This window comes from Schistocerca americana, chromosome 4, assembly GCF_021461395.2.
Source record: "Schistocerca americana isolate TAMUIC-IGC-003095 chromosome 4, iqSchAmer2.1, whole genome shotgun sequence".
Lineage (NCBI taxonomy): Eukaryota > Metazoa > Arthropoda > Insecta > Orthoptera > Acrididae > Schistocerca > Schistocerca americana.
In genome coordinates, this window is record NC_060122.1 from 523,932,028 (window position 1) to 523,950,359 (window position 18,332).

Here is an 18,332-nt window from a genome sequence, read left to right on the forward strand (position 1 = left end):
CATTTTCACAATTTTGTTAATAACCAAGTTACAGGAATCAATTTTTTTTATGGAATTGTGGTTTCTTTTCAGAATATTAGCGCATTTCTATGAGACAAAGTCAGTAATGTAACTCTTTTTTTAGATAAAAAGGGAAAATGTATTGAATATGGTGATTTTTGTGCTGTTGTTGCAGCCATTTGAAAAGAACAGCACCTGAATGTTTATGCCATTCTCCATGGAAATTACTACTAATGCAACTAAGACAAACAATATCTGATTTTTTGCCAGTCTCAACAGAGTTACATAAACTTTCAGGTGATGCGCCATTCAAATGGCCATAATAACCACATAAAAGTGCATATATTCAGTGCTGCTTTTCTGGGGGAACGCTGGGGGATGCGTACCCCTAAGCTTTTTTGTCGACAAAGTAAGTTTTTTACGATATCATATTGCTATCTCTGAATGTGCGAAAGTTTTGGACTTGTCAAATTGACCTAACAATCCTGGAATAACATATGGTGAAACGAATATCAAAACTTTATCTTGTCATTTTGCTCTTCCAGAGAGAAAAATATGTAGAGGATTTCAGGAATATTTGATCGAGAAGAAAATTCCAGCATCCCTCCTTCCTCTTCAGAATGCACTGAAATGTGTTCCTATATCAATGAGTAAATGTGAAGATGGGTTTTCCCAAATGAATCTGATCGTCTCGCCAAGAAGAGCTTCATTTTATCTTTCCACAGTCAGCAACCTGATGTTCATAAAGTTGGTTGGTCCTCCACTGATGTTGTTCCAGCCCATGGACCATGTACACTCTTGGTTCATGAAAGGAAACATCTTGCTACTGACAGCAAGAGTAAAGTAAGAAGGCATGAAGACTACAGCAGCCATGAACTGAAGTCAGATTGGAAACTGTTGAAATGCTATTAATGTAAGTTAAACTGTAGTTTTATAGTTAAATAAATTTTCAGCTGTATTAAAAATTGGGTCAGTTGAAGCACAGGATACCACCCATCATCTATGCCATTTTGGGAGCCAAACAAGGTTACAAAAGATTTTTGTAGTGTAGTTTCTATTGTTGTTGATGATAGGTGTGAACGGTTTTTGTTGTATTGTGTCTTTTAGTAGTGTTTTATAGTTAAAATATGTGTTCAGTAATATTTCCTTGTGCTTGTTTTGTATGTCGGAGGGTTGATTGGACTCACTTGTTTCATTTGAGGTGTATTATAGGTCAACTGAACTGTACGATACCATTTTCTTTTATTGTTCAGGGGATGAGGGGAATCGCATGCTTCATTTGAGGTGATGTAAACTTAAGTGTTTGATACCACATTCTCTTGTATGTTTGGGTGTTTCTTGGTATCGCTTGCTTCATTTGAGCAGTAAAGTCAACTGAAGAGTCCGATACCATCATGGCTAAAAGCAGAAGGGTGGTATCCCATGCTTCAGTTATAAGTAATTTTCTCTGCATTATATACAATGTCGAAGTACCCTCAAACTTTGTTTTAGAAAAAAAAGAGTGCATATATTCAATGTATTTTTACTTTTTAATTTCTTTTTGGATCTATAAGAGAGTTTAACCAATGTCTTTTGTCTCATAGAAATCTGCTATGTTGGAAAAAATTAATTAGAAACATTTGTGACCTAATTTTTACACTGTAGGTACTGCTCAGACATATGAAAGAGTTTTATTAGTAGAATTATACAAAGCTCCCATTGAATGAAGAAAAAAGAAAAGAAAAAAATAGGCCTGTATATTCATCTTGGTGATTAATACTGTTGAAGTGCAGTGGTTAGTATACCAGACTCACATTTGGAAGGTCAATGTTTCAAACCCATGTCTGGCCATCCTGATTTAGGTTTCTTGTGATTTCCCTAAATCACTTAAGGAAAATGCCAGGAAGGTTCCTTGAAAAGGGCACAGCCACTTTCCTTCTCCATCCTTCCCTAATGCAAGCTTGTGCTCCATCTGTAATGATCTCATTGTCGACAGGATGTTAAACACTAATCTCCTCCTCCTCAGTGATAATGAAGTTGCAAAATTACTCAATTTGCCAAATAACCATAAATCAGAAAGGCACCATTCCAGAAATATTGCCATAAAATGGTAGCCAGTCAATGATGGTGTGCAAGTAATTGCCTGTGAAGAGCAGGCCACTAAAATTTTTGAGGATATAACAACCTTTTGCAATATGTCACGCATTTTCAAAACAGTGAACCAATCTTTTCTTTGAGGATGACAGCTTTGTAGTACAGGTCACAGAAATTTTAAGCATTTTCTGTAAAAATATTTGAGTAAAGAAGAGTGGTAAAAAACATTCACTTTCTGCTTTCTTTTTCATCAGTCATTGTTTACAGTTATTGATCTATTTGTCAGAATAAAAGTTGACTCATATTCTTAGATTAGCAAAAAGTGCAACACTTGGCCTTTAGTTTTCGCTATCAAAAACAATGTACATTACAGTGCTTTGTATCTGTTAATTTACTGCAGTGTAATGTCTATTGTGTGACTTACCATCTTAACAAATTAATAGCATTATGATATTACTAATATAGTTGATTTTATAGTCATGCGTTACTAGTAAACACCACATAAAAACTGTGTGTAAAGAAACCAGCAATTGATAGGAGTTTAAAGGTATGACTCTTCAGCTTAAATTATTACCCTGAGATAATCTGAACAGTAACAACACTCAGAGATAAGGAATATGCACCTATACAGTGGTAATATATCATTTACACAAACAGTGTAAGGAATACTTGATTGTTTTGGAGCACATGACTACTTTCATTATAGATGAAGCATGGTACACAGCAATAGTATGCATATGTTCTGCAGTTAAATTTTACCAGAATACTTTTGCAGTTTTACAGCCTCAAGCTGCAAGACTGTTTCTCGTAACTGTTTTTAATGAATAAACCATTTACAAATGCTAATCTCTAACAAACTTGATAGGTGTTGTACATGAGAAAAATATACAATATGAAAGTGTTTTTACCCAATTTGTTTGAATGCATTTCTACTTTCTCCACTAGAGTATCCAAACTGATAATTATCCCAAGCTTCAATAATTAACATGTAGCTACTCTGCTGTTCACGGTCCAGTTTGTCTGATACATTCAAAATACCATTGTCAGGGTGAATCTGGAACTTTCCCTAAACGAAAAGAAATGTTATTTGTAAAACTTTATATTATGATTAAATTTTGGGAAAAACAAGAGAAATATTACAATCCACAAAAATAAAAACAAACCAAGAATACACAGACTTTTATTTACACTGTCATTGATTTGACATGGTTTATATTAGCCATTAATGCAACTGTTAGCAAAAAAACTAGAAAATTTAAAAAAAAAGTTATTTAAAATATTGTGTAGAATTTTATTAATTAACAAATGCACAATCCCAAAACACAGAATCCAACCAAACTAACTAAAAAAAACAAGAGCAAAAGATTATTTACAATTTATAACTTTAAATATGTGAGAAATAAACTCTATGTTGTTTCATATAATGAATAATAATGAAGATAGCCATGTCAGTCACTTAGGAATGAAATCAATAGCAAGTGGAAGCTAGCTGACATGAATGGCTGTAGGAAAAATGTGAACAAATTGAAAAAGAAATGGTAACTCCAGAAACAGATTCAGCAAAAATAAATAACACTCAAAATGATATTTTCTGAAATTAAAAGCAAAGGCATCAACATTGATAATGCAATAGGAATTCCACTCTAAAATGGAGAGATAAGAGCAGATGGTAAGATTAGATTGAGAGAGGAGGCACAGGCAGAAGGAAAGATTTTTCATTGGCATGTAAAGAAGAAAACACAGAGCAGGGAACTGGTAGTTATCTCCCAGTCAACGCCACTGCTGCTCTATGGTATAGCTTATTTTTCACACTTTCCCCCTTTGTTATGTGTTGGAATTATGTCTTGGAGTACCGCAGCAAAAATCAACAACATATTTTTAAGGAAAAAGTGGGCAGTAAGAACATGGTATAAAGTGGATAACTCCACATGTTTCATGCACTTCATCAGAGACTGAATTTTTATTCTCACTTCCACAAAAATTTGTGTGAATTCCTAAGGGGCCAAATGGCTGCCGTCATTAGTCCCTTGGCTTACACACTACTTAAACTAATTTAAAGTAAGTTATGCTAAGAACAACACAATACACACACACACACACAAACACACACACACACACACACACACACACACACACACACACACACACACACACACATGCCCGAGGGTGGACTTGAACCTCCGGCGGGAGGAGCCACGCAATCCGTGATACGGCGCCTCAAACCGCGTGGCTATTCTCATTTCCCAGTATGTGTATTCCTTAAGGGAGTTTATGAGACAATGATAAAAGTAAATATCATTTCAATCATAATACAACACAAGAAACAATTTTCTAGATAACTGTCTTCATCTGTTGGTTCAGAGCAACCATCTGTCTGTTGATCTATTACAGCTTGGCTACAGACAAGCCAAGAAGTTCACAAGAGACTTAATTTAAAATAAATTAAGGACAAACCACAAAAGCAAGTCCTCCTACAAATTGCCTCATTATCTGGATACAATAACTGAAACTCCCTTTGTTACAATAATTACTCCTAGTACTCAACTATACAACAAAACGGCTAACCCAGTTCATGATGAATAGTCCGAATTGCAGGTTGTTTACCTAACAGCTTCTAGGGGCAACAAAAATTTAATTTTTAGTAATTTATATAATTACTAATGGAATTTAAAATTCTGTTATAAGCTACTCATAAAGAAGTATAATCTTATAGAGGTTTAACAGAATAAGACAAGTATTACAGTTAGTAATTGTGTACGTCTTCAGGCAGTGTAACTCACAGCACACAAATCACACAGATTATATTTATCCACCATTCGAGAGTGGGAGCACTTAGTGACTTCCAACAAACTTTAAACATAATTTCAGATCTTTTCTAAACTTCTCTCACTTGCTTTCTAACATCAAATATTTAACATATTAACTCATTTGCAAAGTAATCAGATGTCTGAAGTTGTTTTAGGTATTGGTGTTGCATTCTTTAAAAACTGGGGGGGGGGGGGGGGGGGGGTGGATCACATATTATAAAGAAGTCACCATTCTCACCAGTTATCTTTTGAGAAAAACAACAACTAGTTACTATAAATTCAAAGACACAGCAAGTTCCAAAATAACAGCTTCTCTGCTAATTGTAATAGCCTTTTTAAGACCAAATAATATACAATAGGTTAGGAGTAGTTAATTTTTAATGCAGCCCACAAAAGATGTTCCTCACAGTGGGTTCTGTGTTGATCTGTATTTCGATATGCCCACATGTAAGAATATTCTCTTTCAGTCTGAGAACTATGCAAATGACAAATGTCAGTGACACATGTAACTGCACATTAACTTCACTAGCTTTTGAGCTGCCTGTCTCTTTTTATATGAGTGCTCTCTCTCTCTCTCTCTCTCTCTCTCTCTCTCTCTCTCTCTCTCTCTCTCTCTCAACTGCACACACACCCACGCACACACACCCAATCACGCCAAATCAGAAGCTATGCTGTTAAGTGTGCTCATGCACCACACATCACTTATCCAGAGGTGAGTAGTTGACATTCCTAGCTTTTATTTATCGTTTCCAAACTGGAATTTTTGTTATTCTTGTAAGTTTCAAATTTATCGACGATATTCTGTGCCCACAGGATAACTGCCTGCATTTTGTTAAGTTTATAAAATTTTCCATGTCGCTGTATCCACTATCAACCTATATTTCAGTGAACAGTAATATAAAAAATTTCCTCCCTCTTTTGTGTCAAGTATTTAGCTGTCTGAGATCTATCTTAAGAGAGAAGGAAAAAGGAAAGAAGCAAGATTGGGGTTTAATGCTCCATACACAATTAGATCATTAGAGACAGAACACAAGCTTAGACTGTTTTAAGGCTGGGGGAGGAAATTGGCCATGTTCTTTCAAAAGAACTGTTCCAGCATCTGCCTGTGGCAATTTAAAGAATGATCAGGTGTGGATTTAAACCATCGTCCTCTTGAATGCGGGTCCAGAGAGAAGAAAAGAATTAATACAACCTATTTATACCATATTCTTGCTGTCCATGGTCTTTCTCCGGTTACTAACTGCAAGAACTTCATTTCATCTATTTCCATAGTGCATACTATTGTGACCTGACTTATGTTGTGACATAACTAGTTTAGAAGCACAGTCAGATCAGAGGTGAAGCGGCATTTTTGGTCATCGATTTGTTGGCACATGGGCAACTGCATACAGGAGTGAAACAGCAATGGTGTCAACCTGGGATTTTTAAGGTCTCTGTGGAGGGAGACATTACAGAATAACTTGGACTTTAGGTTAATGAGATAGGTAAGGAGATGATAGGAGAACTGAGACCCTGGGTTGGCTTATTGGTCTGCTTCTTATTGCTCCTTCAAGTGTTAGCTGGGAACATGCAGAAGAACATAAGTATTAGTTTTATACAAGCATAGATGAGGCCTACTAGATTCTCCAATCAATTGCCAGAGCAAATGGCCACCCTGACGTTTAACTTAGTTAAGAAACAAATCATGAAAAGGATAGTTGTTAATCACCATATAGCAGAGATCCTGAGTCGCAGAGGCACAACAAAAAGACTGTCAAAAAATAAGCTGCTGGCCATCAAGGCCTTTGTGAAAAATAAACACCACACACACACATACGCACACACACACACACACACACACACACACACACACACACACACCTGCAAACACAACTCTCACAAACAAAACAGGTATATACAGTAATGCATGGTACAACAGACCATACACCATGGAGGTGTCAGATATTATTGTTCTAATCGAATAGGTTCGAGTACTCATTACAATGTAGGTGATGCACAGGCATAGGCACCTGTAGACAAATATATGTTGGAAACTAATAACCATAGCCCAGAGGTATGTACAGGCAAGCTTTCCAAGTCATGCTTAGTGCACGATGTTAATCAAGTCTTGACTGCTCATTTACATAGCATCTGCTGTAGGCTTGTCAATCCAAGGCAGCTGTTGTTGGTTGTCTTGAACTTGCTGAACACTGTCTTGCTAGCCATTTGAGGGCCACTAAATATGGAATTTCAGGCTGTTTACTTATAGAGAATGTGTGACTACATCACTTTTTAGTTCCAGTTCTCAGTCAGTGTGCAAGAAATCATTGGTTTCTCAATGTTTATGATCTCTGACGAAAGAGGTTTTCACTGTGTGTCTCTACCTAAGTTACAAGACTTACAGCTAATATTCATACTTGGAGTGTTTTTACATTTTCTTCTTCCAGCCTCTCACAATTTGGTCATCGCAATACCTATCTTGACTCAATTTTTATTCCTTATAAATATTTGATCTCACTTATGTTTAACTTTTACAGGAGTTATTTTCCTTCCTGTTCCTTATGGGGTCTGGATAGACTATTGACTTTTAAAAAAGCTGTATTTCAATTTCTAAAATTTTCCCCCAACTTTCTCTCAGTAATTAGCTGACTGATGTCATACTCTGTGAACTAAGCAGTGAAGGTTATGAGCAGATGTGTCCTAAGTTGCAAGAGATCATGTTTTAAACTTTTTTATTCTTTTTGATTCATCAGTCTAGTAAACTTTGACAGTAAATAATTGAAAGCATTTAAGTTTAATGTGTCTGGAAAGCTGTCCCTATTAAGTGTGGTTTGGTGCATAACAGAGCCCATCTCATACTAAAAATATGAAGGTCTGAGGTTTAATCACAAATTGGTCCAAGAATTTCCTACATAAGTCAGCCATCACATCATGTGATAAATGACAAGCTGCACTGTGGTTCAGAGGCCACATAAAATTACAGCACCCTCAGTGACTGGTTGGGCAGGGCAGTTCAGAGAGTAGAAGAAGGAAAGGAAAGGGCATATTGCTTCCAAAAAGTAGCATATAATAAAGCATTTTAGTGTTTTAATCAACCACTAGTTTGAGGCCCTACCTCTCTCAATAACTCATTTTGAAATAATTTTATGAATTTCATGATGTAAGCCATATAGTTTTTTGATGACTGCATGTGATCTGCCTTCTTTTTCTTTACTGCATAATTGTTTGATGCAAGTTCTTATTTTCTTTTCCCACTTTCTCAAAAATTGCATAATTTTTTTCTTGATATTAACTTTATCATTATTTGGATATCTTTTACAGATTGTTTTCACTGTCAAGAAATATGGTAACAGAACAAAAAAACAGCAATCACCAATATTCTATTTGCATTTCACATTCAGTGGTGCAACATCCGTAGTTTTCACATTTTATTAGTGCCAACATGTTATTGTCCAATGCTTCATTCAAATTTATAATGAAGTAAACTTACTACAACTGCTGTAGTAATGGATATAATACCTTAGAAGACATCCGATCCAACAAGTAAGTTACTTTTCCAAAATCGCCTGCATCAGCATCCTTTGCCTGAATGATAGCTATTTCTGTTCCTGAAAATTGAAAAAAGAAACAATGTATTGCAGGTAACTATCATTAAAACATGATGCATTTTGAGATGAAATATAAGATCTGCCTGAGTGAATAAATGTCTTTGACACACACTGTAAAGGAGCTGTTGTAAAACTTAAATTTCCTACGTAAATTACTTGTAATACATTCTAGTCTGAGATGCTGGAGTTCGTAGCCATGTGTGCATGAGGTGTGCTTGCTTGTGTGTATGAATGGTGTGTTTTCACTTTTTTTCTGATGAAAGTTGTGGTCGAAATCTAATGTGTAAGTGTCTTTTATCTGTGCCCCTCTGCAACATAGTGCATCACTTTATGGTAAATAGCACTCTATCTTTTCCTATATTGTCAAAATACCAGTTGAAAATTCTGTTCCTCTGATATTAGCGGCATAATAATTAACAGTATGTGGATGAAATTCAGAAAAAAAATGTAATGACAACAATCAGCTGTTTTATACCAAGTAAATGGCGTCAGGAACTTGCCAGTAAGCAAAACAAAAGATACTAACAATGGAATTGATAACAGGCAGAAAACGTCCCCCATGGTACACAAAAGAGTTAGACATTGTTCTTGAAGCAGTATAAAAACATGCCAGACTTCAAAGATTTCATAGATGGGCAGTGATTTTTAGAATATCAAAATTTAATTCACACTTCTCTGAAAGATGCTTTTAACAGTTTCCATGACAAAAATCTGTCTTAAAATCTAGCGAAAAGTTTAAAGAAGTTGTAGTGATATCAAAGGTACACGAGTGACAAAGGAAATTCAGTACCTGTACTATGTAATAGAAATGGTAATTTATAGCTGACAGCACCACTAAAGGAGGGCTATCAAACACTACTTTCCAAAATTCTTTCATGAAAGAAGATGTAGTAAATATTACAGAATTATTATAGAGTATGACTGCAAACTTGACTTATTTTTAAATTAGATCCCCTTGGATAACCATGCAATATAAGTGGTAATGCATCTGCCTCTCACATACCACAGAACATGATATGTTGAATTCATAACACGATTCAACCAATCAAAATTGTAAATCTAAAAACCTAATTTATTCTCTACAATTTTTCATAAACAGAACTAATACATAAGACTGACACAAGATGTATTTCCTGATTAAACTGAAAACTTAAAGACCTTTCTATATTACTAACAATATTCAAAATACTTTAAACTAACCGTTTTTGAAGAAAAATGCTTACTTGCTCACAAATTTGTGTTTACAAGTAATTTTATCTTTTTTGTAATGTGGACTTTGAATGTTTGCTTGTGATGTGAACTATATTAGGATGTATATTACAGAGTGTACGTAACGATTTTTCTAAATACTACCTAATGATTTATTACTGTGTTTTTTTATCTAATAAGTGATTTTGTAGCTTCTCAACATTTAATGTTTTTCTGTCCTATGGAAAAACTGGTAGAAGCGGACCTCGGGGAAGATCAGTTTGGATTCCGTAGAAATGTTGGAACACGTGAGGCAATACTAACCTTACGACTTATCTTAGAAGAACGATTAAGAAAAGGCAAACCTACGTTTCTAGCATTTGTAGACTTAGAGAAAGCTTTTGACAATGTTAACTGGAATACTCTCTTTCAAATTCTGAAGGTGGCAGGTATAAAATACAGGGAGCAAAAGGCTATTTACAATTTGTACAGAAATCAGATGGCAGTTATAAGAGTCGAGGGGCATGAAAGGGAAGCAGTGGTTGGGAAAGGAGTGAGACAGGGTTGTAGCCTCTCCCCGATGTTATTCAATCTGTATATTGAGCAAGCAGTAAAGGAAACAAAAGAAAAATTCGGAGTAGGTATTAAAATTCATGGAGAAGAAGTAAAAACTTTGAGATTCGCCGATGACATTGTAATTCTGTCAGAGACAGCAAAGGACTTGGAAGAGCAGTTGAATGGAATGGACAGTGTCTTGAAAGGAGGATATAAGATGAACATCAAGAAAAGCAAAACGAGGATAATGGAATGTAGTCAAATTAAATCGGGTGATGCTGAGGGAATTAGATTAGGAAATGAGACACTTAAAGTAGTAAAGGAGTTTTGCTATTTAGGGAGTAAAATAACTGATGATGGTCAAAGTAGAGAGGATATAAAATGTAGACTGGCAATGGCAAGGAAATCGTTTCTGAAGAAGAGAAATTTGTTAACATCGAGTATAGATTTAAGTGTCAGGATGTCGTTTCTGAAAGTATTTGTATGGAGTGTAGCCATGTATGGAAGTGAAACATGGACGATAACTAATTTGGACAAGAAGAGAATAGAAGCTTTCGAAATGTGGTGCTACAGAAGAATGCTAAAGATAAGGTGGGTAGATCACGTATCTAATGAGGAGGTATTGAATAGGATTGGGGAGAAGAGAAGTTTGTGGCACAACTTGACTAGAAGAAGGGATCGGTTGGTAGGACATGTTCTGAGGCATCAAGGGATCACCAATTTAGTATTGGAGGGCAGCGTGGAGGGTAACAATCGTAGAGGGAGACCGAGAGATGAATACACTAAACAGATTCAGAAGGATGTAGGTTGCAGTAGGCACTGGGAGATGAAGAAGCTTGCACAGGATAGAGTAGCATGGAGAGCTGCATCAAACCAGTCTCAGGACTGAAGACCACAACAACAACAACTGTCCTATGTAGCTATACTGTACAATTTTTCTAATGAATGGATATAGTGGCCTGTATACAAGTTGATTATTTTGGGCTAATTTGCAGAACTGTGTATTATTGAGAATACAGAGAGTTGACTTGTTTGGTTGCTACTGGCATACTGTAGGAACAGTTAATGATAAATGAAGAGATACAAAAGCTATTATAGATAATATTGGAGGCAGAGATGTGAATGTTAGTTTTTAATATGAGTAAAAACCATTTCCAATCATTTCATAAATAAAGTGAAGTATTATTTATCAGTCATTATAGAACAACAACTTTATGAAGAATCAGTACACTCTTCTCCTGATCTGTGTGAAGTAGATATACATACAAATAATGCTGCTGAAATTGTAGTCTGTAATATGGTGTTGTGAATGGGGATATTAAACTACTGTCATGATGTTGAAGGTGACTTTATTACAGCTGATGAAGTTTTGTAGTGGCTTTTAAGATAAGGAGAGTACATAATGAGAAGAGAGAAGTAAAGGAAATATTAGATCCTTACAATGATGATAATGGTGTGGTCATAATGATTATGTTGATGAATAGTGGGAAAATATTATTTAGACTGAAGAAGAAATTTGTTAGGTACTTAATGTCATATGTCATTGTTGTTGTAGTCTTCAGTCCAGAGACTGGTTTGATGCAGCTCTCCATGCTACTCTATCCTGTGCAAGGTTCTTCATTTCCCAGTACCTACTGCAACCTACATCCTTCTGAATCTGTTTAGTGTATTCATCTCTTGGTCTCCCTCTGCGATTTTTATCCTCCACACTGCCCTCTAATACCAAATACTGTCATATATGGTAATAAATTATGTTCATGAAATCATATGGTATGAAGTCATAGTGATGGTGAAGTATTTGTATTAATGGTTAATGAGGAATCTGAGACAAGAGTGAAAGTAAATATGAAAGTACAGAGGCACGGAGGATAATAATTTAATTGCACGATTAGATGAAAAGAAATTTTACAATTACCAGCTATGCTAACTGAATAATGACATTAAAGAAGACTCGAAACCAATTTAATTTGTAATTGTAATGTACAGGGAAATAATAATTAGAGATGAGAGGTCACTGTTGCTTGAGAAGTGGAAGATATGATTTAAAAATAAAATATGGATAGTGCTGAGGAAAATGGTTCTTCACTGAAAAAGACATACAGTTTATTATTTTTGATGAAGAATATTGCTTGCATGAAATAATCTTCCATTCTGTCAGTGTATCAAGAAAATTTGTAGGTAAAGTTTGTCTCTTTATGACAGATACCATGCTACTTTAAAACTGAATACGCAATTTACTATTTTTGCTTGTAGATATTACTTAAAGATTTTGCATTCATATGCTTTTTGTTTTCTTCTCTAGTTTCATGAGGAGATGTGCAGTTGTAATTTAATGCAGTTTGCAACCTTATAACACTTTGTTAGGCAATTTTGTATATATCTACATAAACTACGCCACTCTGAACTGAATTTTTAGCGATAAGGTTACTGCTAGTAAATGTTTTGGAGAAATACTGTTATTTTATTTACTTTTGGATTTCTTGGCTGTCTTGTTTAATAGGAATCTTTGTGTATGGCTTAGGATATATTACGGGAACTGCTATACTATATTTGTGGGAATTTGAATCTGTTGGGAAATATTTAAGAGAGAAAAGTTGTACTAAGATTGGGGAGTCACTGTTGTGAAATTGTAGAGTTATAGTCAGCATTTGAATTATTATGAAAGAATATATACATATAGAAAAAGCTCATTATAAAATGGAACTTTTGAGATGAAAATTCGTGTATGTTAACAACTCTGGAGTGGCATAATTGTCCCAATGGTGTGTACTAAATGACATTTGGCAAAGAAAAACTGTTTTATCACACCACATAGATAAGGCAAATTTTGAATATTGTAATAAGTGAGAGCTGAAAGTAATTCTGGGAAATTGTGAACATGGACTGCAGTTGATAATGGACTGAATAATGATGCACTATAGTGAAAATATTTTCTTTAGCATGAAGCTGATAGGTTCAGAATTATGTTGACAGTATGTTGAAGTGGTATCTTTGTGAGATGTTGGTAGGAGAGGAGACATGCTAATGATAATGCTATTCATGATAATATAGAGATGATGCTCTTGAAGTTTATGATTTTACTGATGATGTTGGTGATGTAGAAACTGAAGATCATCAAGGTTAGGGATATTTATTCTGAGGTGTATCACATTCATTTATATTGAATAGTAGATTTTTTTGCTTGGAAATATTTTGGAGTGTCATTATATAGTTAGTGTGGTAAAGGTTGAGAGGAAAGTAAATAGAGAATATCTAATAATTTGTAATAAAATATGCCCTGGGGTAAAAGAGGTGGTGAAAACAGTAAAAGAGTTAGTTGTGGAAAATATATTTAATGTTGTGATATTACTGACTACCAATTAATACCACCAGACTGTTTGAAACAGGTCTGACTATTTAAAAAGATTGATGTACCAATGAAATTGAAGAAAGATATTTTAAACTACCTTCTACATTTTACAAAAAGATTGAAAATTCTGTGAAACTATTCTCCTTTTATAAAGACTTTTTATGCTATGAGGCTTTGAATAAAATCTTATATTCAAATGGAAATGAAAAACAATGATAATTTTATGTTTTATTTAAAGTTTACTTTTGTGTTTGTCAATGCTGTGTAATTAATTATAGTGAATAAATTTTCATGCAGTTACCTGTGTAGTAAATTCACAATTAACGAGTTGAACAATTTTGATTTTTTACTTCATTTACACAGTCATGTAGACTTTGTGATTATTGTACAGCAATTTGTCAATTATGGTATTTGATCTAATTAATATAGTGTGTTGTGTGCTAATAACAATATCCTATTGCTTTTGAAGATGAACGAAAACACTTCTGTGTATGTGAATTTTATTTAAGTCAATTGCTGCATGGTTTAATGAAAATGCCTGCACATGAACTAAAGTTTATGTGAATTCCATTAATTTCTTTGTAAATATTATGAGTCAGATAATTAAAATTTCAGTTTTCTTCTTATATGTGACAAATAATCACTTTGTCATTGAATTTAAAATTTTGACATAAGCTCATTACGAGAAAATTTTATTTATTTTGCTAATTCAAATTTTTTTGATTACATGATTTATGTATTATTGAAGCTACTTATCTTTATATTTTTCGAAATTTGAAGTTTTAGCAGTTCCATTATTTTGGTATCAGAATTTTGCTTGGATGTTCATGATTACAAAAGTCATGGGAGGCTATTGTAATGTTACTGGTCAATACTTCTATCTCTGTCATGTACTGTAGAATATGATACATTAAATTCATAAGGGAATTAATATTGTAAACCTAAAAATCTAATTTATTCTTAATTTTTTTCACGAATGGAACTAATATATAAAATTGACACACAATTTATTTTCAATTTAGTTTAAAATTTTAATTATATTTCAAAACTTTTGTCATTATTTGTGTTTGTGTAATTTATTCAGGAAACATTTGTATGGATTGATACCAATGATAATATTTTGTACATGATGTAAATATGTAATATTACATATTAACATCTGTAATATTATATATTAATTATACTGTTATGTACTTTGACAAGTCCTGTATCGTGAATGTGATAATACGGGTGCTAAATAAATAAATAAATAAAAGAAGTACTTAATTTTGAAAGACACAATTTGGATGTAAAGGATGAATGCATTTTATGCTCTATGTGCTGTAGCCTATTACACCTTTGCATCTGTTGATTTTCACTATCAGTTAGTTATGGAGTAGCAGTAGCAGAGTTATGATGCATTGGTTGGAAGATGTCTGTTGAGAGAAGCAGCATGGGGCTTTTAATGGTGCAACGTGTTTTATTTGAGATTATTTAGTTTGTGATAAAAAATTGAGAGAATATGTGTTTTTTATTTTTTTTTAAGATCAAACACCTATAATTGGATATTTCATAGTGTGTATCTTAAAAATGAAAATTTTAACTCTAGCACACATGGAATCAACTTAATAGACATGGATCGGCAACAAAGAAGACATCATAATTCATATGTTAAGTAATTAGTCAATCAAAATACTCTATTTCAAATTCTGAGGGTAGCAGGGGTAAAATACAGGGAGCGAAAGGCTATTTACAACTTACACAGAAAACAAATGGCAGTTATAGTTCTCAAGGGACATGAAAAGGAAGCAGTGGTTGAGAAGGGATTTTAGGAAGGGTTGTAGCCTACCCCTGATGTTATTCAGTCAGTACATTGAACAGGCAGTAAAGGAAATAAAATAAAAGTTTGGTGTAGAATTAAAGTCCAGAGAGAAGAAATAAAAACTTTGAGGTTTACCAGTGACATTGTTGAAAATGAAATGATTGTATGGCATTTATTGGCCGGGATATCCCCTTCGGGGTTTGGCTGTCATATTTCAAGTCTCTTTAGTTGACACCACTTTGGCGACTTGTGTGTCAATGATGATGAAAATGATGATGAAGGACACAACACCCAGTCCTCTGCTGGGAATCGAACCTGGACCCCCTTGCATGGTAGGTGGTAACGCTACCGCTGTGCTATGGAGGCAGACAGTGACATTGCGATTCTCTCAGAGACAGCAAAGGACTTGGAAGAGTAGCTGACCAAAATAGATGTTGTCTTGAAAGGATGATATAAGATGTACATAAACAAAAGCAAAACAAGGATAATAGAATATAATCAAATTAAAACAGGTGATGCCAAGGAAATTAGATTAGGAAATGAGACATTTAAATTAGTAGATGAATTTTGCTATTTGAGCAGCAAAATAACTAATGGCTGAAGTGGAGAAGATATAAAATGAAGACGAGCAACGGCAAGAAAAAAATTTCTGAAAAAGAGAAATTTGTTAACATCAAGTATAGTTTCAGGTGTCAGGAAGTCTTTTATGAAAGTATTTGTACGGAGGGTAGCGTTGAATGGAAGTGAAACTTGACTGAAAAACAGTTTAGACTAGAAGAGAATAGAAGCTTTTAAAATGTGGTGCTACAGAAGATTGGTGAAGATTAGATGGATACATCACATAACTCATGAGGAAGTACTGAACAGAATTGGGGAGCAAAGAAGTTTGTGGCCTGACTACAAGAAGGGATCAGTAGGCAGGACATATTCTGAGAAATCAAGGACCCAAGGAAGTGCGCATTGTGTGTGTGTGTGTGTGGGGGGGGGGAGTGTAAAAATCAGATCAAAATGAATAATAAAATTATTATACCGAATGGTGTGTTGAAGTAATTAACACTGAACAATAAAAACTGTGAGCTCCTACATGTGTGTTCTGAAAGAATTCCAAAGAATATCTGTTACATGACAAATGACCTAACTTATATGTTGTCAATTCAACTAAAATAACTAGTGATTACAGTTAGTAACAACTTAAACTGGAACAGTTATATATATGAAGGTAATCCCAAAAGTAAGGTCTATTTTTTATAAGTACATAGACCTGTTTATGTCTACAATGGTTTACATCAGTTTACAGCTTCAACAGTTAGCTATTTTTTGACATAATGACCATTTCTGTCGATACATTTTTGTAGTCGCTGTGGCAGTTTCTGTATGCCCATGTCAACCCAGCTCACTGCCATGCTGTTCAGAAAGTTATGAACCTTGTTGCTTGGTCTCAGGTGTAAAGTGGTATGCCCAGGTTTCGTCACCCGTGACTATTGAGTCCAGAAAGTTGTCCTGTTCAGTCCAAGATGGTAAAGAAATGCGTGGGAAGCATCAACTCATTGTCGCATGTGGTCCCCAACCAGCATGTGTGGCACCCATCTCACGCACACCTTCCGGTAGTTCAACGTATCTGTTAAAATTCTGTGAGCTGTGCTTCGGGAAACCTCAGGAGGCAATGTGCAGAGATCAATCAGGGTGATCGGCTGATCTTCACGCATGCTTTGCTCAACCTTCAACACTGTCTCCTCAGAAATTGACTGTCTTCCACTCCTTCATTCGTCATGAATTTCAGTCCGATCAGCTGCAAACTCTCTACACCACTTACGAACATTTTTGACATCCCTGCATGACTCACCATACACTTCCGTCAATTGGCAATGGATTTCAATCGACACAGTGCCCTTTGTGTTCAAAAACTGAATAACTGCGTGCAATTTTTCACTTGGTGGTAAGCTCCATTCTCAACAGCTGCCAAGCCAAGACTGAGCGCCTCAGCGTGGCATGCGCATGTTCACACAAAATGTGTAAAGCACTCTTCATAACAGTGTGACCAACTACCACACAAACAGAGTTTTTATAAGTACAGACTTATAAAAAAATAGGAGACCTTCCTTTTGGGATTACTCTCATAAAATACTATAGGGAAAGTGAATTAAGGTCTGTGTTTATTTGGCAGAACACTTAGAAGGTGAAAAAATCCATTAAAGAAACTCTTTACACTACGGATGTCCTTAATCTTGTATTGAACTGCTGCACAATACAAGATCCTTATGAGATAGGATTGACAGAATACATTGAGAAGGGATGACAAGGGGAGCTCATTTTGTGTTATCATCAAATAACTGTAAAATACAGGAGAGAATTTATGATAACAGGGTGTGTACTTGGACAAGGAAAAAAAGTTCTCAGACTTCCCTCTTAAAAATACATGTTTCCCAGGGCGCTAATACACATTTTCCTGGATGAAACTGCACTTTCTCCATGTTAACTGATAATATACTTTCCCTCAGAACTGTAAAACTTCAAAATCCTATGAATGGTAAAGGTTTCATACAGCGGTGCAGAACTTCCTGGCACTTTAGGAAATGAAACTCAGCAAAAAAATAAAGTGTTTTGGAAAGATCTTTGATGTGAAACGTGTACACTGTATATTTTGATGTTATCAAAGTATAAATATGAATGCCACCAAACACAGCACGTTAGTTTCCGAAGCAACGAAATCGAGATTATGATGTGCTTTTGTCAGCCTATCATAGCGCATGCCACATTATCTCCCCGTCAAACGACAGCAGATATATAGACCATAGGACACGTGATATAGGCAGCCAATAGCAACATCACTGTTAAGTAGCATGAACACACAAATAGGAAAAGTTCATGGTTTAAATTAATGTATATATAGTATAGCTACAAGAAAAGTTAAGCTTTCACATACAATATTGGTCTTTTTTCCTTGTGTCACCCTTTATAATATATCAATACAA

The 18,332-nt window shown here is 34.9% G+C and overlaps 1 protein-coding gene across 1 annotated transcript in view; it reads right to left on the reverse strand.

Moving 5' to 3' along the window:
- LOC124613910 (cadherin-23) overlaps positions 1-18,332 on the reverse strand; it is a 356,576-nt gene that overhangs the window by 112,004 nt on the left and 226,240 nt on the right. Inside the window, exons 19-20 of the mRNA XM_047142660.1 lie at positions 8,379-8,467; positions 2,982-3,139 (exon numbers count right to left, since the gene is read on the reverse strand). Of these exons, the coding sequence (XP_046998616.1) occupies positions 2,982-3,139; positions 8,379-8,467 (247 nt within the window). The remainder of the gene's footprint in view (positions 1-2,981; positions 3,140-8,378; positions 8,468-18,332) is intronic.